We start from the raw sequence: 23,977 nt of genomic DNA, 5'->3' as shown, positions 1-23,977 counted from the left end.
CTACAAATATTCAAGCACCCCCGCCGAGTGTGCGCCTCAACTCCTCACGATTTAATTACCTCCACGAAACACAATCACAATGGCTACAACAACTATGAAAGCGCTCAACTACCTCGGACCTTACCAGGTTCGGGTTGAGGATGTCGAAAAGCCGAGGATGGAACATCCTGATGATATAATTGTAAAGGTGACTACGGTGAGTGATGTGAAGACTCTGGTAACTTGATGATGCAAAACAAACTAATCGGGTATCAAGGCTGCTATTTGCGGTTCGGACTTGCAGTGAGTTTTCCTTAGCCATGTCTAAAGCGCTTCTTTCTGGGATACTGACTGTGATACAGTATGTACGAAGGAAGAACAGCCGCTGAGCCCGGGATTACATTCGGTATTAGTTCCTCGCCTGAAGACTCGAAAATTGTTAAAAGCGCTAACATCAAGCGCAGGTCACGAGAACATGGGAATCGTGGAAGAATTGGGAGAGGGAGTTACATTGTTGAAAAGGGGAGATCGTGTCGTCATGCCCTTCAACGTCGCCGATGGTCGGTGTCGAAACTGTGAGGAGGGGAGAACAGCATTCTGCACTGGTGTCAACCCTGGGTTTGCTGGCGGTGCCTACGGTAAGGTTCAAACCTTGCCTATAATTAATTGGAGTTAACGAGACCTAGGATACGTCGCAATGGGTCCCTACCGCGGAGGTAAATTTTCCAGGAAAGATTCAATCTTGATACAAGACCTTTAACAGTTAATACAGGCCAGGCACAGTACATTCGTGTCCCATATGCCGACTTCAATGCTCTTAAGTTACCCCCGGGTAAAGAGCATGAAGCAGACTTCGTTCTTCTAGCTGGTAAGTTTAATGATTGGCGTTCGTCTCTGCGCGATTTCCTATACTAATGCAGATTTCGTTAGACATCTTCCCAACCGGTAATATAATCCCCCTATTTTCCCTACGATCGAAGTTTATCTCTGATTTTTGATCATATCTATAGGCTGGCATGGTGTGGAAATCTCCGGTTTCCAAGCAGGTGAAAGCATTGCAGTATTCGGTGCTGGACCTGTCGGACTGATGGCCGCGTACTCCGCTGCTCTACGGGGAGCGTCTAACATTTATGTTGTTGATCGCATTGCGGAGAGACTTGATGCCGCCAAGAAGATTGGCGCTATTCCTATAGACTTCACAAAGGGGGATGCCGTCGATCAAATAATCAGTCACAACGGGGATATGGTTGACCGTTCGGTAGATGCCGTTGGGTACCAGGCTGTCGACTCCAATGGTTCTGCTGAAAAGGCGAATATCGTTCTTGAGAACATGATTCGAGTGACGAGGGCTTGTGGTGGGATGGGAATCCCTGGATTATACGTTCCTAGGTATGTGAACAAAAGTCTGACATTGCCGACAACGTACCTAACGATTCTATAGCGACCCTGGTGCATCTGACGCTGCCACCGCGAATGGAATGATCAGCCTTAGCTTCGGAAAGTTGTTTGAAAAGGTAACGTTCTCTCTACTTTTTCATTATACCGACCTACCTAACCTCCTGTAGGGTCTTTCTCTTGGTACTGGACAGTGTAATGTCAAGTCTTATAACCGATACCTTCGAGACATGATTATTGCTGGCAAAGCAAAGCCCAGCTTCGTGATCTCCCATGCGATTGCACTTGCAGATGCCGAGACTGCTTATGAGAAATTTGACAAAAGGGAGGATGGGTACACAAAAGTGATTATCCACCCAAATGGTGGGTTTTGAGAAATTACCGCCTGATTGAAACTCTGTCAAATAGCTAGAATACACCAGATCTATTGACATACAATGACACTAAAGCCCTTGCCCATCTATGCCAGAATATATCTGCTTGAATAAACCTACTCTAGCAAGAAAATTTTGTGGAGTGTCGAACTCAACAAGACATCTAGTTTGCGACCCGAATAGGGGTGCAGCTAAGTTAATTTCCTTGACTGCCGTCCATTTCCTTGGCTGGTCGATGTCTCTTTTCCTGGCAATACCTTCAAGATTAACTCGAGTTCCATCGCTCAGACGTATCCCGTTGGAGTCCTTCAAGCGACGTCGCTAGCCTTCCAGGTTCGGCATGCATTGGGTGGCACAACTAGAATAAAGGGTAGGAAAATAAGAGGGAAATTTTCAAGGGCTTTCAGATATATTTTTCGGGCCCTTTTGACTCGGTCATGCGAGTTGTACTCGCTCTTTCGACGGGGCGTCTCCTTCGCTCTAAGCGCTCGGGCGGTTTGCAGACAAGCACGAGACGTTCTTCGAGTATTGACCCGTAGTCGCTGGGTATCGACTGCCATCGATTCAAACGTTCTATCGCATCTTGAATACCCTGCAATGCTTTTATCTCCTTCAACATAAATGATTTTGTCTGAAAGGTGTAGCGAGTAATAGGAAGCAATAGGAGATAATAGGTAGCAATAGGAAGGCTGTTCAAATATGTTTGGAGTTCGAAGGTGTGGAGAATGTTGGGATAGTGAGCCATTGACCAGAACTTCCTTGCATTAGCTCTCTGTAAAAGAGTATTTTAAGGAATATACACTGCTGAACACTTCACGCCATATGTTGCATGAGGTACGATTCCTGCGATCCTTGAGGCTGAATCAGTCATGGCGAAGTTACGCCTGGCCACTTGCATGTCGTCGACTTCCGAACCTGGGTTTACCATACATAGCTTGTGACTCAACATACATACACTAGTGTTAGCGGGGGTCAATGCGGCTTCTGGGAATCTGATTAACAGATCGCACCCTCCCAGAGGCAGGAGATATATTTGGAATGGGACAAAAATCACATGATGAGTATTCAGTTGGTTCGTGCATTGCCCTTGGTACAAACCCACCTCCCCTGCTTTCAACACGACCAACAGAAGTCAACGCCAGAGTGGGCAGTGAGTAATTACTCATTTCTCTGTGGCCATGTATCTTAGAAGAATTATTCAGTCCGTTCCCTGCAACCCTTCCCATCTCCCGGCAAAATTACTCCCTACGGCAGATCTGGTTGAGGAAGAGCACACGGCCCATTATAAGCCTCAGCACTTTTATTCTGTACGTCTTCATGAGATACTCAACAGCCGATACCAAATAGCCGCCAAACTAGGCTGGGGAACAAGTTCGACAGTATGGCTAGCACACGATCTCCACCAGTTTGTGAAGATTACCTGATAATATATTCAAGCCTTGTCTCACTATGTCATAGGTGGCGATGGCTTCCGCCCCGATAAGTGGCCATCAAAGTTAACGCAAATAATTATGAGTCTCAAGAATCCGCGGAGAAGGAACTGCGCATTACTGAGCATATAACCAAAGCAAACACCCAGCATCCAGGCCGCAACTTCGTCGCCACCTTGTTAGACTCGTTCTATGTTGCTAGCCCGGGCGGCACTCATATTTGCATGGTCTTCGATGCGCTTTGTGAACCACTCTGGATGCTGAAGCGTCGTTTCGAAGGAAACACAATTCCTCTCGACGTCTTGAAACCGGTTTCTAAACTCATACTAGAAGGACTACAGTACCTCCACGCGGAATGCCGCGTTATTCACACAGGTACCTAACCATTCAACCGACCCTGTCCTAGAATCGGTCACAGCTAACGGACAAACAAGATCTCAAGTCCGATAACATCTTACTGGCCCTACGCAACCCGTCTATCCTGGAATCGGTCGCACAAGATGAGATGAACAATCCCTCTCCAAGGAAACAACTGGACGGTCGGGACATATACCTATCTCGGAATTACTGGGGACTGTCGCCCGACAAATTGGGTAGATCGGTAATAACTGACTTTGGGCTTGCCGTGCGCGGTGACGGGCCCCCGAACAGCCACTGCATCCAGCCAGAGGGATATCGGTCCCCGGAAGTTTGTCTCGGGGGCGACTGGAGCTACAGTGCTGACGTTTGGAACCTGGGAGTTATGGTAAAGACCTCGTTATCATAATCGCGATCACCACTAATGGTCTATCAGCTTTGGGACCTGTTCTATGGCCGCGGTCCCTTCCACGCACCACCAGACTCGTGTGGCTCAGGCTCAGCAGACGAAGCTCATCTGGGCAAGATAATTTCCCTCCTAGGGCCCCCTCCACCTGATCTTCTCGCCCGCGGAAAAGAAACATCTCGGTATTTTACGCTAGAGGTATGCTAGTTGTGTTCCTATTTAGACGCAGCTAACTGATTTTATAGGACAATTCAAATTCCCCGAACTTGTCGGGAAAAAGGACCTCATTTCTATGGCTAAAGAAATTGATGACGACGGAGTGCCCCAGTTTGTAGACTTTATTTCTAGAATGCTGCGCTGGAGGCCCGAGGACCGGCCCACGGCGCAGGACCTGCTTTCCCATCCATGGCTTCCGCAAATGAGACCTGCGAATGGATGAGAATGGGCTTATCTGTAATGGTTTCGAAACCTTTTCCGCCCTATTTCTGGTTCTTCTCCGCATTGGCGGAACCGCTGAGGTCTTTTATATGTGTCATCTCATTCCGTATTTCCAGCAACACTGTATCGTTTCCAAGTATGCCCCGAGTCAAAACTCTTTGACAAAAAGTTGGAACAGGATGATTGGGAGTGGGAAGACGGTATAGAAGTTACAAGTGATGGATTGGTTTATCCTAAGATAAGTTTGGACGGTATGCCTCTATGCAGTGTTTTCCTGTTTCTCCTGCTTAGACCACGCCAGTATCAAATGGGGCGCTCTTTATGCCAAACACCCACTTCACGCAAGCAGTGACACGAAGGTCATTTGACAATTACCTAAACGCTACAGAGAACGGCCAGCCTGCAGCCAGTTCCCTTTACTTGTCCATCTCAAAAGTTAAGCAAGCGATCATTGCTTGTATTAGAGCTGGATACTAACTTTGTAAAGGGACTACTATTTCACACATCTAGATCCGGATCAGATATTGGGTTGGTCGGAAACTCAAAGCCTACATACCGTGGACAGTTTTCTGTACGAATAGATACTCGTATCTCCTGTCGAACACAAGGTTTCACTCATTGTATGTGTTGAACCCTATCATATTGTAGACACTGTACAATATCCTGCACCTGAGCAGGCTGAGGGGAAACGGAAACCCCACGATCAAGCCATCGATTGGGCCCGCGGTATAATCGGATTGGAGCTGGTTCTAGGCGTCTGAGACCAATTGAGTCGAGGATCGTGCTCGGCCGCTTTGGCCTCGCCTATTATCAAGAGGTTTTCGGGGATTTACAACAAAATTCACCGATAGCCAGATGTTCCCGAAACACGCTCAAAGAGGCTCCGGGTTCTCGTATGACGGCTGCTGATGCTTTGGTCTGCCTCAGAACCCTACAAGAAAGCAAGTAATCAAAATCAAACAGGAGAAAATCGATGCCATGCTAGGTGATTGATAGAATTGAATTTTGACCATGTCAGTTCAAGTTGAACAGCTGGCTGTTCTCTTCTGGTTCCGGATATATATTTCCATTGATTCCACTAGGGCTTCTGTCGCACATCGATGGGCTGATGATTGCGCCGAGGAAACCCAACAATAAGATTTAAGGAAATTAAACTCAAGTCGCACGCTCCCCCTACCTGGGAAATTGTCCTACGTAGGTCGCAATTGAAGACAGACTTGGCTATATCCATTCTTAAAAGAACTAGTTTCGTTTGCAAGATTCTAGCGGTCGCAGATCCCAAACCTACAACGTAGTACTCACATCCGAACAAAACGTATATTTCTCAAACAGCCACGGCGCAACACCGCAACACCGCAACACCGTAAGCCCGCTACAATTAATGCGTTCCATCCATAAGACTCCGTACTCCACACTCCACCCGTGATCTACGAGTTTACACTCAGGTAAAGTGTAAAAATTCGGTCTACTGCAATGGCTCGTGCCCGAAATCAATAATGCGCTCATGACTCTTAGTAGCACACCTTCTATGTATCCACCGTGTCGCTGTTGGAACGGGAAAGAAGCGGGAGAGGGAGTCCGTTGGAGAATTTGTCCGATATGGAAATGATACTCGTGTTAGGTGGGGGCAACTTGGGTAAACTGGCGCTTTCGGGGAGACTATTTTCACTGATAATGTAGTATTTTTTTCTTTTCCTCGGATCTTTTTTTTGGGTGGCTTTTAGAGTGGAATCAACTATGGAGTTTGTACTGCGTATACACGGATTACCACTTAATCAGCGTTGGTGTGTTGGAGGTGCATATGTAGGGGAGAGTTGGAATGACAAGGTGAAGTAATGTGGACTCGGCGCATATTATGGAGTACGCGTAGTAGACGGGCGCATCGGTATACATACGTTGTACACAACACTGAAGATGCAGATTTCCTGTGTGGAGGTACATACGGAAGCACTGTATATCACATCTGTGTGTGCCTCAGTATACAGAGCTTGTGGAACGATAAAATTGCAGGCTCGATGGAGAACGCGGTGAAGAGCAAAGCGGGTGTATATCGTCCAGGTACGAGAGTGGAATCGGAGCTCGGGGTGATAGGCAAGATTCTGATGTCTCAAAAGTCTTAACGCGAGTCCGGGCAATTACATTCCCTCATTTAGACTAGTCTATTACATTTATTATGGAGAGCACACGGGAGATGATTTCAGGGCTTGAGCCCCCTCTCATTTTCTAAGCAGAAACTAAGCGGAAAAAAAGCAGGGGAAAAGGTCGAATTACATTGTGGATATGAGTTGTTTTGCCGTTTAAACACTTGGCCTTTGAAGCACCTCTAATCTCATGTGAAATATTGCTTACTCCATACAGTAAATTAGTGTGGTCCAGAATGGCAAATCTCATATCACAGACACATGATAACTGCCGAGAATCAAGGCTAGGGTCATAGCCGGTGATATGATTGTGTTCCCCTGTTCCCCTAGAAATGGGTGTGCCATCTCACTGCAGCTGTTCGTTGCATATATCCTTGCCATCTGCTGCACCGGGCTTATTCTAGCGACACCTGTATGTCAAGGTATGATTAAGCTAGACATGTCGACTGTTGGACCATTATCGTAAATGGTAATAACATTCGGAGTACTCCGTATACTCCATAGGAAATAGTCAATATGGAGCAACGTAGTATACGAGGGGCAGCCCCTCAGGATCAGCCCCTGCATGTGTACGGATTACAATATGGATCCCTCATTGATCTTTTTCACATTCCCTTGTTGGGAACAAGATCAGCGTACTGGGGAGATCAGCACCTGAGTTATGAAAAAGGGCGAGTGCATAGACCAAGAATGTGGAACCTGTGACGGATGAGTACCGAGGAGAAACGGGAAAAAAGCTGGTTGCAAGTAAATTGTATTGGGTAGCTGAAGGGGATTTTCGAAGGTTTTGGAGTAATTTCGATCGATTCGGGCTAAGGAATGTGATTGGCCCAACCTCTTTGAGGAGAACCACGTTGGCTTGACCGCTAGGCGCCGTCATTGTCTCTCTTTGACTCAAACCATCTTCCCCCCTCAACATCCACACCCAACAACCTGGGTTTCTGCTCCGCCACCAGTCATACGTTTGACTCCCCCCCTGCTGGACCTGGACCTTGCGTGGCGTCAGGACCCAACATATCCGAGGATGGCAGCCTGCATTTATGAATTGCGCCCGATACACATCTTTGACTTTGGGGATCTAATTATGGTTCGTGGAGTTAAAAGAGTCAATGACGAAGGATAACCGTGAGGCTGCAGCCTTCATCGTCCATCGTGCATTAGACCTTACGTGTCTGTCCAGGTGTATATCCCATGCCGTGTCACACGGCCCCGAAGGTCTAGACTGGGATTGAAACAACTTGGAAATCGCCCAGTTCTGAAGCACCAGCTGATTTCAACATAGCCTATCGGGAGATGGCAGGGCCCTCAAAGTTTCAACCCTGAAGACATTTGGGTATCGGAACGATAATCCCAACGATCGCCGAGTCCTAAGATGGGCCCCGCCAATAATGCTGACCAATATCTGAGTTTAGGGATAGCGACCGAGACGATAAACATAATTATGGATTTTTTTTTTTTCTTTCCTTCTCTTTGTACTGTAGGTTCTTTTTTTTTTTTTTTTTTTCCTTCTTTATCTACAGGTACTTCATATCCCTACTTAATCCCATCACATTTCCCCAAAAACAAGGGACAAAGGAACGCACGGGGACCAGGGTGACCAGGACGTATGCACCCGATGCTACACCGTAAGGAGCTGATGACATGGCGCTAAAGCAAGCCAAATTGACCTGGCCCGCAGCTCCCGCTGCATTCTTTGGGGCTAAGAAGGGGAACCGGGCAATCATAACTCCCGACTTGGAACGTCTGGAAGGATGAAGGAAGCTGGGATCGGCTCCGCCTTGTGTTGCCCCAATAGTGGAATGGTGGAGTGGATTCGGTGAAATGGGAAGTTCGTCGCTAGTTGATTATAGGATCCCTTAGTGGATATACAATACACGCCCTTTCGGAAGTTACTGTTAGAGCGAAAAGAAATAGAAAGAAAAAAAAAAAGACACTGATTTCTGATTTTGTGATCTAGCGCCTGGTCTCGGACGAGATGTTCCTCCGTATGTTACTAGTACTAGTTTACTAGTTCACTATAGCAAAGTAGATTCTTTTGAAAAACAAAACATAGTCCTGGGCCTCGGATCTTACCCGGCATGCAGGGTGGGAATCCCGTATTTGCTAAATACTGAGGTCTATACGGAGTACTCCGTACAACATAAGCTCAAGCCTGCGAAGATGCCTCTGTGTGTGTTCAAGGGGTGATCAGACCAGGGCTTAGAAAAGACATAAAAGACATCCCAATGTGCCGCTGTGACGGTGTGCTCAACATTCCGGAGATCGGCATTTTCCAGATGTCAGCGGTTCCACTAGAGAACTCTGATCAAGACAAACCAGACACATCTGGCCTTCTGGAAAATCATCTCCAATTCAATTATTTCCGCTTTTCCATTTTTATGGGTGCATGAAGTGGGTCTGCAAATGGGTTCCAGTGCAGGCTTGGATGCCGCGTGATGGACTTGTGTTTTGCATCAAGATCGGCTCTTGTAGATTAGTGACCTAGTCTTATATATTGAACTGAAACAATGTTTTTAATATGTATCGGTCCTCTTAAGAGATGTAGTATTTCAATTTAAATTATCTCCCAAATCACTGCCAATATATACTCCGTAGATAGATCAGGGAAAAGAAAAAAAAAAACGCCCCTGACCAAAAAGGTCCGGGCTTTCGCCGGGTATTGGTCTGCTTTTTTGGCTTTGGCAGAGCCCTAAGTACGATCAGATCCACCTGGCCACGTTGTGAATGGCTCCAGTTAACTCCTTTTTTTTGACGGGTTGGGAGGGGTTTTTTTTATCGTATGTGGCGTTCATTTTAGTTCTCCGTTAGTCCATGCCAAGTTTTAGCAATTGGCGCCAATCTTAGGGGACTTGGAACTGTTTGTTCTACCTGCAATCTGCCACCTGCAACCTGCCTATATTTGTACGGGGTACATTGTAAAACTGCAGGTGATATGAGATATGAAGACCGATCACATTCTAAATACATCAAACGTCATTGAAAAAAGAAAAGAAAAGAAAAGAAAAGAAAACCTCCGCTTAATCTGAACTCAAAATTCGAGTTCAATGGGGGTTCAACCGCTTGGGATAACCGAGCTTCCCGCTCAGAGCCCATTTATTTATTTTTTTACTAGGCTTTTTACTAGGCTGCTTTCGAGATTGTCTACCATGTTGTATTCCCATATTCCCATTTGGTGGCGTCTGTGATGGGTTTCTGTGCCACCCTCCCGATGAAACAGGCCCACAGACGTTGAGGCAATCGATACGTTACTACGTATTTAGCTATAATTTTAGTTGGCGCCCCTCTTTTCTTTTCTTTTTCTCAGGTGATACTAGAGAATGACCTCAAAATGTTGATCCTGCAAAAATGCCGGTAGCCTAAAGCCTCCGTTTTCGACTCAGCCAAGCCGAACCTAGTTGATTGGCTGTGAACCTGTAATGAAAACTGAGTCGAGTAGTCTATTTCTGGGCTCGGAACATTTAAACGAGAAAAGTCAAAAAAAGAGTCAGAGTAAATGAACAAATACATCAAAGATCACGGTGGCAATGATGCATCTCCTGCATCATGTACTCCGTACTCCGGGGGGTGGTTATAAAAGAGGAAGTCACGCAGAGAGAATCGCAACCTCACATCCGGGTATGCACGGTACAAAGGGAGAGACGACATGTTCCTTAATCTAGACTTTGGAAAGGGTAATGACGATAATTATCTTAAACTCCACTTGCACCCCTGTTGAAATCCTAAAGGGCAGTGCATAGTCGATCTCTACAAGCCCATCACATTGTAACCCTTGCGTAACGAGCTCGGTAACGCTGTAATTGGGGAAAGGGAAGGAGAAGGGAAGGACAAGGTATCCTATAGATTAATTTCAGCACATCTAACCGCATTCTTACTATCAGAAGAAAGAAAGAGAGACAGACTCAGCCTTGGAAGTGTTGGCCGCAGATCGGGCCGGATGGCGGGTCCAATAGGTACATAATGAGCATTCTCAGCGGCTAATGGATCAAGGATCCTTGGGAATTTTGATTTTTCTTAATTTGCTTTTCTTACCCAAAAGGGGAGAAACGTATAGTAAAAAGGGAAAAGGAAAAAAGAAACCCAAGAAAAACGGGAGCCCCAGTCTAGGGTGTGAGACTACCCATTGGACTATTTGGACTTTTAGCATAATATACCATACGCACTATATCCACTATATCCACTATACACCCTATACACTCTATACACCCTATACACTATATTATACTTATTATACTTATTATACTTATACCTATTTAATTTAATTAATCTATTTCTTCCCCATGTTCGCCTCAAAAAGCATGTTCCATGTTCCCACAGGTCCGATCACACCCCACTCTGCTATTTGCTGCACTCCGGAGTATTCCCTATGGGCCCTGGTCGAAACGGTGGAACTGCCCTGATTCATGGATTCGGTTCCAGGTTGCCCTTTTGTAATTTTTTTTTTTTGGTTTTTCTTTTTTGTCTAGGCTCCTTTAGTGTCAACGTCGTGTCATCTTAGCATGTGCGGTGGCATCGTAGATCCAGGGCTCCCTGGATTCCCTTATAAGCCTGCCTTGCCTAGTAACGGGATCTTCACTGGAATTAAATACTCTCACCCGTTCCTGAACGGGAGCATCAGCTCTTTTTTTATCACGTCCACTCTTTATTCTCAACTCCACACTACGTAAGCTATTTGCTGTCCACCACAATTGATTATATACTGACTTGAGCCCCCTTTAGCCAACTTCCTCTCTTCAAGCTTTTACTTTACAGTTTCTTATATGGCCAATTATTCCTGGCAACCTCAGCCCCCTTCAACAGGCTCTCAATGGCTTCAAGATCATGCTTCTTATAGCCAGTCCACCATGCAAGATCTAACCCATGCTTTCCCTCGACCGAGGCACACTCGCGTCATGAAGCCTCGTAGTGCAGGCAACAGTCCCTCCTCGGCAATTAGGAGACGATCAACCGTGAATCAAAATGTGATGCATGGACTGCCCACTCAATATCAGTCAACCCTAGAAGAAGCCCTTCTCGCCTCAGCCGCCCGGAACTCACGTCCGATGAGCTGGCATCCTTCGTCAGCAAGAACTCGCGGTCTTTCCAACCCGTACATCTCAGATTTCCCTTCGAATAGCTACGCCGGTATGGGGGCCGTGTCTGATCAGTACCTCAGCTCAGACATCTACTGTGACGACAACTCCATCTCATATCCCATGACCGCCGACCCTTCATTCTCCCCCAACTACTTCCCCGTCTATTCAACCATGCAAGAGGACTTGCCACTTCCACAGCACACGCCGGCACTCATGACACATCTCGACCCGATGGGATGGGATGCCACCGCCATGCCGACAGATATGTCAACGATGTCGCACCCGGCCTCCGACAACTGGAACCTCGACATCCTATCAATGGGTACCAACATCCCCCCACCAGAGACAACTTGTCCAAGCTACGTCAGCGTCCCTTCCCCAGGTGAACTGAGTGGCCCATCAACACCGGACTTTCTACCCATTCAACAATTCGAGAATCCATTCCAACTCACCGCCGAGCCCAAGAAGACCGGAAAGGGTGAAGAAGAACTGGTCGGCATGGGCCTCTACAGTCAGCCCAACGGAACACTGGCACGTGCCCCGCAGAGCAAATCAGGTGAGGGCCTGAAGCTGGAAGAGACATTCACCCCATCCGACGAAGACAATGACGACGAGAGTGATGAGGTGGAGATAATTGGAGAACGTGAAGTTCCTCAGCAACCAACCTACCATGAATCTGCGCCTACCATTCGCCAGTCGAACTTCACTTCCAAGCAGCAACCCAGACAGGCTCTGAACTTGCTCCAGCGGTCTTTCTTCTTCGACCACGATGATACCGAGCAGCAGCAGATGGCTGCTGCACAACCTTTTGCTGGTTTCAATCAGCCCTGCATGAACTATGGATATGGGTGGATCTGAGGGGATCGCCTAAAGGAGGATCATTTTTTCTGCCTTTTTTTTTTTTCGCATTTTTTACTGTACCAGCGGCATAGCGTGGAGTTATTCTTTCATCATTTTTATTTTCGGAGTCAGATACAAGGAAAGGATACCCTGGGACGAGACGGCTCGCATCTAGCTACATTTACAAGTGTACTCTCATACACGATCTGATACACAATCTATCTCAATATTTGCTACCTATCATTATTTCCATTTCTAGTTATTAAATCCCAGGGTGTCAAATCATCGGCGCATTTCAAATTCTCGAAGTATACAAACTCGCTCTCTTATTGGCTGCGGAAAAAATAAGCTTCGGCAAAACTTTCCCAAAGGAACAACAATCCCCCGAAAATATTTCGCAGGCTATCAACGAAAAGTTAAGCAAGCAAAAGGTCACTCATCCGGCGTCGGATTTAATTTCTAATTTCTCATTTCAAACTGAGCACCGAGAATGGCGAAGGTCATTTTCACCGCTTGGAAAACCAAGTCCCAGTTGCTGGATGTGCGGAACGAGTTTTATCCTCCGTCTGCGTACGCTGGACCCGATTTGCGTTCCCATGGCTGTGCAGTGGTATGTTACATATGCATGAGGGACAGAATTAATTTGATGTCCAGCTGTGTATGTGGTTTACTAACGATGTCCGAAATTAAAGGTCGAAGCTTGGAAACTACGCGGCAATGTACCGCACCATGTTGAAGCTACGGCGTTGTTGACAGATGCCATTCTCCATGATGATGCGCAGAGGAATTCCATCTTCTCAATTCGTGCTACATATTCTGCAGCTTTCTGTCGGTGAGTGTTGAGTCTACCTGGTTCTCTTTTTTACATCTGTCCGAAAAAAACCACTCTGATTCCCTTGGTGATGATATCTCAAATTCAAACTCCCTATTCACATAATATATCCATTTTTTTTAAAAAAAAAATAATAATAACTAACGCCAGTTTAGCTTCGTAACCGGTCTCGTGGACACCAAGATCCACGGCGTTCGCCGAACAATGTTCCAGCGCGCCACAGACCTAGGCCTCCCAGCCTCCTTCGTGGAACTCCGCCACGAAGCAACCCACCGTGAGCCGCCGTCGCTTGTCGTACTGCGCAAAGCTGCACAGCGCTCGCTCGAGTGGCTGTGGGACAATTACTGGGCCGGTGTTGCTGATGACTCCGGTGCGTCCGCATTGACCCATGACGACAGTGCGTCTGTCAGGGCCGCCTTGTGTGACGCTCTACAGCCTCTATCCGATGGATCGATGGATCCTGTGCCCAAGAAGCGGAAGCGTGATCAGGCTGTTTCGGTCGCTATGCGGCTTGTCTCGGTTTGTAATGTTTCTGCGACTGGGGTTAGGCTTCTGTCTTCTGTTTTGCTCGAGCGGGGGTTCCTGGTGCCTAATGGGCGGCAGTGAGTTTTCTCCCTCCCCCCCCCCCCCTTCTTTTTGCGGTTTTCTCAGCTCTCTCGTCAGGGGTACAGCTGATGTCGGGGAGTACATGCTGACTGTGACCTTTTTCTACTTAGACTTGGGGATTCGCTGAATGATACATTCAAGGAATGGAGCCCGGTTCTGCAAAAGGTTGCAGAGAGTCATCCTGCATTTTTGAGGCATTTGACCGAAGATCTGGTGAATGATCTGGCTTTTAAGAATACAACCGATATATCGGCAGATGCGTCTTCCGAGGCACTGTATCTGTGGATCGCGCATATCCTGACATCTCCTGCCTGGGAGTTCCACAGGCAATCATGTCCGCAGAGCTATGTTCTTCGAGCTTGCGATGAAAGTCCACACCACTGGACAAAGATGTTGGGAGATCAGTTAAGGAAGCACGCTAGTAAGCCCAAATCAGCTCTTGCGGCTCGAACTGCTGCCAAGAACCGGGTCTCGAAGCCCAAACACGTTAGAAATGACTCGCAATACGCTCCAACTCAGCTCTCGGACAAGCTGCTGGAACATGGATGGGGGTTCCTGGAGAAATGGGACAGTCGACCATTGGGCGTCGTATCGAGTAATTAGAATTAGACGGGCATATCTCCAATTCAAAAATTCACACGCTGCTGGCAGCGTTAGAGAACCCACGGCTAATATCTCCTATACGATATACACTGCATAGTAATGAGCAACCAATCAAAAGCAATGGCATTACTAAAAGCTGTCAAGGTAAAGGGAAAATAGTTCTTCCGGATGACGTTTGTACTCCGAGAGATCTACCTCGGCAGATGTACCTCTTTCAAGAGCTCCCCGCACTTTTTGGATTCTTCGTTGGTGATGAACTTTCTAAGAACACAATTATTCGGAAATAGCTCGCGTCTATTCAAGTCACAAGTCAGAGCCATGCATATCCAATCAATTCCTATGTGTATGTTGATCTTCCGGTCTCGTCATATAGATTACCAATCAACAGCGGCAACCTTGGGATACTGCAGGAGGAATATTTGCTTATTCTAGGCCAATTCTACAGGGACGGGGAAGGGCAACAATTACGCCTACCTAGTGACGGACGAATCGAGCAAGAAGTCGGTTATTATTGATCCGGCCAATCCTCCGGAGTGAGTTGAATCTTTAGATCAGGTGGGATCTACTGAATGAGCCGAAACTGATTCTATGGAATTGCAGGGTTGCGCCGGAACTCAAGTCTCAGATTGATTCTGGCAAGATTGACCTGACGGCCATTGTTAACACTCACCAGTATGTGAATTGAACTTTCATGGACTGGTAAAAAGAGAACAAAAATCTCGGTTTTGCTGACATCTGCTGAAGCCACTGGGATCATGCTGGCGGTAATAATGACATTGTATGCATGCTTTCTCGGGATATTGGGTGTTACCTCGATCTAACATGTTGCACCAGTTGAAACAATTCAAGGGCCTTCAGGTCATTGGTGGTAAGGACTGCGCGTCTGTCACCAAGACTCCCGCGCATGGCGAGGAATTCAAGATCGGAGATCGTATTTCAGTGAAGGCATTGCACACTCCCTGTCATACGCAAGACAGCGTCTGCTACTATATGCAAGATGGAGACCAGCGTGTTGTCTTCACAGGCGATACTCTCTTTATTGGCGGTAAGTGTATCATTTTCAAAAATTGCATCCCACGTCCGTCGATGGAGTGTGTCATGGACTAATTTTGAAATCAGGATGTGGTCGATTCTTTGAAGGAAATGCGAAGGAGATGCACAAGGCCCTGAACGAGACCCTCGCGGCTCTGCCTGATGACACTAAGGTTTATGTAAAGTTGTCTTTTCGTATTGGTACAGGGCTCATGCTGACTCCTCCTAGCCCGGTCATGAGTATACCAAGGCCAATGTCAAGTTCTGCATTGCAGTGTCGCAGTCAGAGCCTATCAAGAAGCTCCAGGCGTTTGCGGAGAACAACAAGGAGACACAAGGGAAATTCACCATCGGCGACGAGAAGGTAAGAACTGGACTCAAGCGATATTTGCGGTCGAGACTGACAGACATTTAGCTCCACAATGTGTTCATGCGCGTCAATGTAAGTTCCTTGTCCTTTGCTCCTATATCGGCCGTTGCTGATCTAAAATACATAGGACCCCGAGATCCAAAAGGTGACTGGCAAGACCGACCCTGTTGATGTGATGGCAGCATTGAGAGAGATGAAGAATGCAATGTAAAGTATGGGAGTCAAGTTAGCGAGCAAATTTACTGGATGACATGTTGCGATATATATCCGTGGAGAGCGTGCTTTCTTGAGAGCGTATCTCCAACTAGACTAGATTGCCGAGATAGAAAACCGTATAGAACCCATATAAGCAAGATCTCCCATAAATCAAGTTATTCTAGATATTTTGTAGCTCTTGCTCTACCACGGAGACGCGGAACATCCTGATGATAAATGTAAAGGTGACTACGGTGAGAGATGTGAAGACCCAGATAACTTGACGATGAAAAGCAAACTATTGGGGTATTAAGGCTGCTATTTGCGGTTCGGACTTATAGTAACGTGCATGCAGCATTTGCATCTCGAAACATAGACCAAGCAACTGGGACCACCTGCATGAGGAAAAAAACCCGCAAGTTGACCCCACGCTGGAACCTACACTTATATGAAACGTGACATCAGCTGTCATCATCAGAGTGATAGTACCTGCTTTGGAGGGCATACAGCCAGTGAAAGATCAAATAAAACGGCCATATATTCAAATATCTCAACTCATAACCCATCACTCGTAGAAGATAGTCTTGACCTTATGCGTCGCGTTGACAACGTTCTCATAGATCTTATAATCTATAATCCCAACACACCCATCAGTCAGTCTCTAGTCCAATTCACCTTGAGGGAAAGCATTCAACACATACCACAATCAGCTGGGTCACCCCACTCCGTCGAGCCCAGTACACGGATTCCGTATCCCTACAAGAACCAAATCGTCAGCATTAACTCTCGATAGCCATGAAATCCCGATCTTAAGAGAGCAAGTCCATATCCCTCCGGGATAAATGTCAAACATACCTGTCCACCCTCTAGATCAGCAACCTTCCCCACAACCTCAACCAACTTCCCGACCTGCAAGCGCGCATCGGGCTTCAAGATCAGCGTAATATCGCCATTGTTGCCGCAGGTGAGTGTGCCGGTATTCCCGTGGAGCGCGCTGATGGTGCCGAGTACGCGGACGGTGTTCGAGCTAGTGCTGGAGGGGTGGAAGGCGTGGAGGTGGGAGGGGAGGATGCGGGGAGTTTGAAGGGACATTTTTGTGAATATTAGAAGGTTCTCGACTGTCTGAGATTTCAAGATTTGACGGTGTTGAGGTGATGGAGTTCGTTATCTTGGTTTGATGCTGGAAAACGTAAGTTAGGTTGATCGACGCGAGGCGCGGAAACGCGTGGTCACGTGGTGATTAATTAGTATGAAATGGTTAAGTGAACTTTTTAAGCTGGATATCTGGCAATAATATGCGAAAACATCTCTCAGTGAGAATTACGTTCTGGATTGTACCGAGAGTAAAAAAAAGCACTCAGGTACACTAGATCAACGTCTGAGTTGACGCAGTCAATTATCACTTCTGCCCTCCCGCAGCTTTTCGATATCATCACGTGATCACATATCAATCTCCAGCAAAAGCTTCAGCCCGATACGTCAATTCAACGAGTCCACACCACACCATACGGCAGAGCAGACCGAGCGCAATTGCCTGGCTGTAAACTGCAAGCTAGGCAACGGAGCTCTATATCTTTTTGCATAACCGACAGCCACCCCCCTTCTACATATCACATCCGACCACAATGCCTCCTCCGCTCCCCTCTTCCCACCGGGGAATGACCAAAAACCCCGTCAGGCCTGCTCGCTACCGCCCTGGAAAGGCTATCGCAGAAGAGCCCTCATCCGAGGAAGAGGATGAGGAGGAAGAAGATGACGAAAAGGAACGGGAGGCGCGACGAGAACAAGAGCGGCGCAGACGAGCCGAGGCACTGCGCCGAGCAAAAGCGCCCAAAGCGAGCTCATTCCCAGCCTCCGCTGTAGCAGGCCAAAAGGTTGAGGAGGATGACGACGAGGAAGGGTTCGTCACCGAAGACGAAGAAGATGACAAGCCCGCACCCACACCCGCGCCGGAAGCAGTACCGCATGCTACGACCGACGATTCAAAACCTACTGTATCTAGAACTGCCGCGGAGAGTGACGAAGAAGAAGAGGAGGAAGAGGAAGAGGAAGAAAGCTCCGAAGAAGAGAGCAGTTCCGAAGACGAAGCACCCCGCCGCATGCTCATCCGACCAACATTCATCAAAAAAGACCAGCGCAACACCGCAGCCTCAGCAGCGGGCCAAACACAAGCACAAGCCGACGCCGCTCGAGCGGCCGAAGCCGAAACCCAACGCGCCGCGCAACGCCAAGAAAAAGCCGACCAACTAATCCGCGACCAACTGGAGAAAGAAGCGATAGCACGCTCAAGCGCAAATCGCGCCTGGGATGACGACGAGCTCGTCGAAGCCGAAGACGAAGAAGCCATCGACGACACAGATGGTCTAGACCCCGAGGCTGAGTATGCAGCATGGAAACTGCGTGAACTGAAACGTGTTCAACGATCCCGCGAAGCGATCGAGGCTCACGAGAAAGAGCTCGAAGAGATCGAGCGTCGGCGGAACCTTACGGCTGAGGAACGGGAGCGCGAGGATAGCGAGTTCATTGCGCAGCAGAAGGAAGACCGCGATGCTACGCGCGGACAGACGGGCTTTATGCAGAAGTATTATCATAAGGGTGCTTTCTTCCGCGATGATCTTGAGGCGGAGGGTCTTAATCGGCGGGAGCTTATGGGTGCTCGTTTCGAGGATGATGTCAACCGCGATACGTTACCGCAGTACATGCAGGTTCGTGATATGACGAAGCTTGGGAAGAAGGGTCGCACGCGTTATAGGGATCTTAAGTCTGAGGATACGGGGCGGTTTGGGGATGGGTTGGAGAACAGGAGGAGGAGGGATGGGCCGCCTCAGGGTGTTACGGATGAGAGGTTTATGCCTGATCGTCGGGGTGGCGATGATGGGGATCGTGGGCCCACGGGTGCTAATGCTAGTGTTGTTAGACCTCGGCGCACGTCGAGATCGCGTTCGCCTCGGCGGGACAGGCGTGATGATAGAGATTCTGGTCGGGTTGAGAGGAGTCGGTCTAGGGAGAGGCGGAAGCGCAGTCTGTCGCCTTATGATGATCGTGAGAAACGTCGGCGGGTGGACAGTTCATGATTGGTTTCAGTGGTCAAGCGGGCGCTGTTGATATCCTACTTTGCTGCTGGCGTTGGGGCGCCAGTCTATCACAAGGTACATGGTGGGATCTGCTTCTTGATATCTGAATTTCGAGCAACCAATGTGCCAATACTCTTCTGTATGTACATGTACGTAAACGTAATATAGCATATCCTCTCCTGGAGGAACTGTATTGTATGATATCTGCTGGCCGACAATCAAGGACTTTTGTGTACAGATCCACAGCAGATTCCAAGAACTGCTAACAAGTTCCTTATATCGACCGTCCAGAGTTGTACTTGCATGACTTCGTGAAGGGAGTGTCGGTGCCGGAACCAAAGAGCCGCGAAATAAGAGCTTCATAACCACCCTATCACATCTCAAACGCCGTAGATCTATCACGCTAACAAGCACATATCGATCAGCCTGCAGCCTGCCAAATACCGCAAAAGCAAGCTCATTCATTATTTAACACCCGCCCTCTCAAGCACCTTCTCCCTCTCCATAACCGGATCCCCAAAGCGAACCAGGAACACCGTTCGACTAGGCCAGAGTTCCGTAGGCTGATTATGCGCCGAAACCTTGGTCTCAAAGCCACACCCATCACAGACACCCTCGATGATACCGGCAACATAGGCAGCGCAGTTGAGCATGCTCATATCGCGGGGCGCGCTGATATATGTGTTGACCATCGGGTCGTTATCGGTGATCATGTATTCGTTGGGGGTGTCCGGGGACACAGAGTGCTCGAGGGCATCTGCGGCGCGATTGAAGAGCAGGCGCCAGAGGGGGCCGTGGATCAGGTGCAGCAGGGTTATGATGCGGAGGGGCCTGTTTGGGGGTGAAGAGGAGGTGGAGGAACTTGAGAGGGCGGAGGAGGAGGTTGACGTTGAGCGGTAGAAGAGGAGATCGAGGAGGCGGAGGCCGAGGGGATAGCCTTGTTCGTTTAACCTGGATGGAGGGGTTGTGAGCCACGGGTTGTTGGGCAGGTACATGGCGATGATTGTTTTCTGGGAGGGCAGGGGAGAGGATTCTAGATTTGAATCAGGGGTGTTCTCTTACCGTTTCTCCAGATCTTGGATACCTGTTACTCGTCGTTGAGCATATGTGACCATCTCCCCGAATAGAAAGGCGAAGCTCGCCCGGCTGAGTTCTGCATTACGAGTTCGGTTCAGGTGTCGGTCGTAGATGGTCTTGCGATTGGAAGGTACACGTAGCCCAGGGGATTGTTGTGATAGCTGGGCTTGCTGTGTTTGCTGTGTCTGTGGTCTGTCGGTCCCTTGCGCTGTGTTGCCATTGCTGATGGATTGCATCGTGGCATGTCGAGGTGGTGCCGCCATAGGAATGGCGTTGTATTGTAATTTGACTCAGAACCGAGAAATATTGGCTTGGGAGCTTGAGGATCTGGTCAAGTTGAGGTATCTATGGGAGGTGTTGGCTAGCGTTGGCAATGGGGTAGTGGATGCGGTACGGCGGAGCACAACTCCCTCGCGTGCAATCCTACGAGATTTTACTTTTGCGCCGAGAAACGAGAAAGATGGACTATACAATACTACATGATCTGATTGGAAGAAATTTGTAGATCAAACTGACATTCATTTGATACTGATATACTAAAGGTTCTAACTGTTGCACTTCCACTCCCGACACGGCACACGAGTCGAGATATCCTCTCAAGCCCAGTCTAGCAAAGCAGTGACCATCAAGAACGCAACTAGCTATAGAGCCAGACACTGGACACTGCAAAGCGATGATATGTATTCCGTATGGCATCGAAGATCGAATGTGTAGCCAAAGAGAGATCCTATTTCTGAGACAATTAGCAACTGTCTCGACTGTAAAACATGAAAAGAATTCTCAAAAAAGAACAGCCAAATATTTCTCAGACATCCAAGGAAGATATTCCGCTCAATGCCGCCTTGATTGGGTTCAAGCGACGGCTAGCGTGGAAACTGCGAATGTAGGAAGATTTTCATCATCGAACGGCGCGAGGCCGTTGGCTGTGGGAAATGCAATGCAAGAGGAAAGTTGCAAAAAAACTTACCAAGTCAGTTAATAAGAGCATATGTGATTCTATTCACATATGCTCTTTGAAGGTGTCGGGCTCAACGGGGTTCCAAAGCCAACATTAAGACCTTGAAACTGAGTTGGTTGAGGAAGATGAAGAAGAAGAATTTTCTGGCCGGGCGATGGCCTTTTATAGGGCCGAGCGGAGCCGCAGTTTCAAGCGAAAAAAAGAGTGTCCACTTGGAAAAAAAAAAACAAAAAAACAAATGGCTGGGAATTACAGCTAATTAGTATTAGCTAAAATAATCAAAGTGTTTTTGTTTTTATTTTAACTAATCCCAGGTCATATCGTTTACGTAGATCTGATTTTTTAAAAAAAAGCATGTACGCCCATAAATGAACCAACCAGTGGCTATAACCCAAGCAATCAAACCAGATAGACACCAAAAATGCTCATAAAAGAGGAAGAAAAAGAGGAGGAAAGAGCCGGAGGTCATGCTGAAGAAGGGTTTTCTCCACTTCAGCTACTTGAAGCTCTTCTGTTTTTGTCGCGAATTCCAATTCAAAGTCTTGGAGATGCTATGCACCCAGCCCTCACCCTGTCCACCGGGAGGCAAGACATTGGCAAAAGGATATCTCGAAGCCGACACAGTAACGTAGTCACCGGGATGTAACTCGACTCTGGGGTTTGTCAGTCAGACAACAAATCCAAGCGCCAAACAAATAGCGACACAGCAGATGCAACAAATATAACAAACTCACCTTTCACGTCCATCAAAGCTAGCCCATGAGCTCGTGCGTGCATCGTATGGCACACCCATACGCAAGACAATAGTGTCAGGTAGAATAATCGGCCGGAAGGATAGCGTGTGCGCGCAGATGGCGGTGACAAGTATAACGGGGTTTTCCGGGTGTGAAAGAGAGCCGCCAGCGGCGAGGTTGTAAGCAGTCGATCCGGTTGGGGTAGCAATGCATATTCCGTCAGCGAGCAGGGTTGTGAAGTGCTCGTCGTCCCCGAAGAGTTCAATTTGAGACATGGCTAGCGAAGATTGGTTAGCTGTGCGTCTATTTCTGTCGTGGAACCTGACACATAACACTGAGGGGAGTCGGAAATCGGAAGGCATACTTGGGTTTGGCCCCCGGTCGAGGACTACGTCGTTGAGAATCTCATACACCTTATCTGGGGTATGCGTCAATGTATCCTCCCCTTCCTCTCCGATTAGTTCCTCTACCAGGTCACGGTCTGATAGAGAGCGCGCATGCGGGTCTCTTATCCGCGCTTTGCTGCGCATGATGGTACATTCGAACCGTAGCCGTAGGCTGACGAAAACGCCATCTCGGAACGCATTATCGAGGCTCTTCTGGTAATCCGCAAAGTCAAAATTGGTCAAGAAGCCCAGTGAGCCCAGCGAAAAAGAGAGCACGGGTGGCACGATGCGCTGGAACAGCCAGCTCGTGTATAGAACAGTTCCGTCTCCGCCGAGCGTGATTACAAAGTCAAACAAATGCGGTTGTTCTTGGGCAAGCTTGGGATCCCAGTACTTGAGCCGGCCCTCGGCGGAGGGCTCGTCTTGTACTAGCTGTAACGCACCGAAGTCCGGATGCGTCTCGAGGCGCCGCTCGACGTATACCACGTATAGAGAGTCCCGGTCCGTAGATAGTAGCCACCTTGTAACCTTTCGGGTTAGGCTTACCAGCGACTGGTCCTGCGCCTTGCTTACTATGAAGATATTCTTCACGGTGAGCTTGAGCTTGATACTGCCCAGCTTCTTAGATAGCTTGCGCACGTTCCAAGCCATATCTGATAGTTGTCTCTTCGTGAGATGCCGAGATTCAATGATTGTGGGTATAGGTTTGTTGTCACGGTCGACCACTGAGACCAGTTCCTCTGGCTCGATACCCTTGGTATTTGTCACGGGTTGACTCTCGTCCTCTCTCAATACATCTTTGAGGTGTTTTGGGGGTGAGGCCCACTCGCTCGCAATGAGGTTGTGGACGTAGCAGGCGGTCGTCCTGTCATCCTGAGCTGGGTGAGGCTGGACCCTCGGCTTGTCCATGGTAACAAGGGAGGACTTGCGACGGTGGTTCGAGTCGGGATAGAACACGACCTGGGTAACGACATGAGCTTAGTATGGAGTATGGAACTATCATGGAGTCAAACTGCTTACCTCTAGGTGATTCTGAGCCTCCGTATCGCTCGCCCCTCCATTGTTCTATGATGGCATTAGTCAGTCACTGCAATAACCCACCTCGAGATCCACCTGGGCAGTCTCTGGGCAGTCTATTAGCACTTACATCATCTTTGACTGCCTTATCCATCGCGCAAAATTACTGGAGTTTCCCTGTTGGTCACTCTGTCATGGTTGAGTTGTCCGAGCTCCGGGGGTGTTGGTGGGCATGAAAGAAAGTGGGTAGCTATGCCCCACCGTATGGCTTTCCCATATAAAAGATACATGCACATAAGCTCAATTTTTCTCCATCCTCAAAGAATACTAGAATAGACTTCTACATTATATACATCTAGATCTTGACTACTTTATGGACATTATGTTTATATTGTGTATAAGTATCTTTTATATGGGAAAGACATACAAAAGATACCTAATTTATATGTTTTTGGGAACGGTGGGCTTGGCATGATTACATGTTAAAAGTCTATTGCCACCGAGCGCCTCGGTTGATTCACTCAAGGCAACCGAGGTCCGCAATTGGGTGTTGAAGGAATTCTATAGTCAATTGATTTTTGATATTTTGAGCCTAATGCCTATCTGTTTCGGAGTTCTTTCAAGATACTCCAGGTCATCGGTTTGAACAAATAAAAAAAGG

General features: G+C 47.9%; 10 protein-coding genes across 10 annotated transcripts; 7 read left to right on the top strand and 3 right to left on the bottom strand.

Annotated features, from left to right (window-relative positions):
• Window positions 1-79: 79 nt before the first annotated feature.
• N7537_003852 (glutathione-independent formaldehyde dehydrogenase) lies at window positions 80-1,748 on the top strand (the record flags this gene model as incomplete). The annotated part of the gene is made up of 10 exons (XM_056894910.1): window positions 80-196; window positions 257-282; window positions 342-385; window positions 444-617; window positions 666-695; window positions 752-847; window positions 910-924; window positions 990-1,368; window positions 1,421-1,493; window positions 1,545-1,748. 10 exons carry the CDS (start codon window positions 80-82, stop codon window positions 1,746-1,748), a joined length of 1,158 nt encoding a protein of 385 aa, XP_056754658.1.
• Window positions 1,749-3,212: 1,464 nt separating this feature from the next.
• Window positions 3,213-4,380, top strand: N7537_003851 (uncharacterized protein; the record flags this gene model as incomplete). Its single annotated transcript, XM_056894909.1, is given in 5 exon segments — window positions 3,213-3,231; window positions 3,245-3,540; window positions 3,585-3,923; window positions 3,972-4,139; window positions 4,165-4,380. 5 exon segments carry the CDS (start codon window positions 3,213-3,215, stop codon window positions 4,378-4,380), a joined length of 1,038 nt encoding a protein of 345 aa, XP_056754657.1.
• A 17-nt stretch (window positions 4,381-4,397) lies between these two features.
• On the top strand, window positions 4,398-4,856 carry N7537_003850 (uncharacterized protein; the record flags this gene model as incomplete). The annotated part of the gene is made up of 3 exons (XM_056894908.1): window positions 4,398-4,485; window positions 4,517-4,630; window positions 4,681-4,856. The coding sequence occupies 3 exons, from the start codon at window positions 4,398-4,400 to the stop codon at window positions 4,854-4,856; spliced, it is 378 nt and encodes a 125-aa protein (XP_056754656.1).
• Window positions 4,857-11,361: 6,505 nt separating this feature from the next.
• N7537_003849 (uncharacterized protein) lies at window positions 11,362-12,450 on the top strand (the record flags this gene model as incomplete). The annotated part of the gene is made up of 1 exon (XM_056894907.1): window positions 11,362-12,450. The coding sequence occupies one exon, from the start codon at window positions 11,362-11,364 to the stop codon at window positions 12,448-12,450; it is 1,089 nt and encodes a 362-aa protein (XP_056754655.1).
• A 472-nt stretch (window positions 12,451-12,922) lies between these two features.
• Window positions 12,923-14,473, top strand: N7537_003848 (rRNA-processing protein LAS1; the record flags this gene model as incomplete). The annotated part of the gene is made up of 4 exons (XM_056894906.1): window positions 12,923-13,042; window positions 13,125-13,264; window positions 13,420-13,866; window positions 13,981-14,473. The coding sequence occupies 4 exons, from the start codon at window positions 12,923-12,925 to the stop codon at window positions 14,471-14,473; spliced, it is 1,200 nt and encodes a 399-aa protein (XP_056754654.1).
• A 318-nt stretch (window positions 14,474-14,791) lies between these two features.
• On the top strand, window positions 14,792-16,086 carry N7537_003847 (uncharacterized protein; the record flags this gene model as incomplete). The annotated part of the gene is made up of 9 exons (XM_056894905.1): window positions 14,792-14,816; window positions 14,919-15,006; window positions 15,074-15,145; window positions 15,218-15,251; window positions 15,308-15,518; window positions 15,593-15,684; window positions 15,735-15,869; window positions 15,921-15,947; window positions 16,003-16,086. 9 exons carry the CDS (start codon window positions 14,792-14,794, stop codon window positions 16,084-16,086), a joined length of 768 nt encoding a protein of 255 aa, XP_056754653.1.
• Window positions 16,087-16,635: 549 nt separating this feature from the next.
• Window positions 16,636-17,162, bottom strand: N7537_003846 (putative ssDNA binding protein Ssb3; the record flags this gene model as incomplete). The annotated part of the gene is made up of 3 exons (XM_056894904.1): window positions 16,636-16,700; window positions 16,772-16,826; window positions 16,926-17,162. The coding sequence occupies 3 exons, from the start codon at window positions 17,160-17,162 to the stop codon at window positions 16,636-16,638; spliced, it is 357 nt and encodes a 118-aa protein (XP_056754652.1).
• A 533-nt stretch (window positions 17,163-17,695) lies between these two features.
• N7537_003845 (microfibrillar-associated 1 family protein) lies at window positions 17,696-19,144 on the top strand (the record flags this gene model as incomplete). Its single annotated transcript, XM_056894903.1, has 1 exon — window positions 17,696-19,144. One exon carries the CDS (start codon window positions 17,696-17,698, stop codon window positions 19,142-19,144), a length of 1,449 nt encoding a protein of 482 aa, XP_056754651.1.
• A 464-nt stretch (window positions 19,145-19,608) lies between these two features.
• N7537_003844 (trafficking protein particle complex subunit 5) lies at window positions 19,609-20,457 on the bottom strand (the record flags this gene model as incomplete). The annotated part of the gene is made up of 2 exons (XM_056894902.1): window positions 19,609-20,095; window positions 20,207-20,457. 2 exons carry the CDS (start codon window positions 20,455-20,457, stop codon window positions 19,609-19,611), a joined length of 738 nt encoding a protein of 245 aa, XP_056754650.1.
• Window positions 20,458-21,675: 1,218 nt separating this feature from the next.
• On the bottom strand, window positions 21,676-23,470 carry N7537_003843 (putative NAD+ kinase; the record flags this gene model as incomplete). The annotated part of the gene is made up of 5 exons (XM_056894901.1): window positions 21,676-21,832; window positions 21,914-22,190; window positions 22,278-23,259; window positions 23,320-23,364; window positions 23,447-23,470. 5 exons carry the CDS (start codon window positions 23,468-23,470, stop codon window positions 21,676-21,678), a joined length of 1,485 nt encoding a protein of 494 aa, XP_056754649.1.
• Window positions 23,471-23,977: the final 507 nt, after the last annotated feature.

Source organism: Penicillium hordei, assembly GCF_028827395.1.
Source record: "Penicillium hordei strain IBT 12815 chromosome Unknown utg000002l_segment0_segment0, whole genome shotgun sequence".
Taxonomy (NCBI): domain Eukaryota; kingdom Fungi; phylum Ascomycota; class Eurotiomycetes; order Eurotiales; family Aspergillaceae; genus Penicillium; species Penicillium hordei.
Note: the sequence above shows the minus strand (reverse complement) of the source record. Positions and strands in the feature narration are given on the sequence as shown.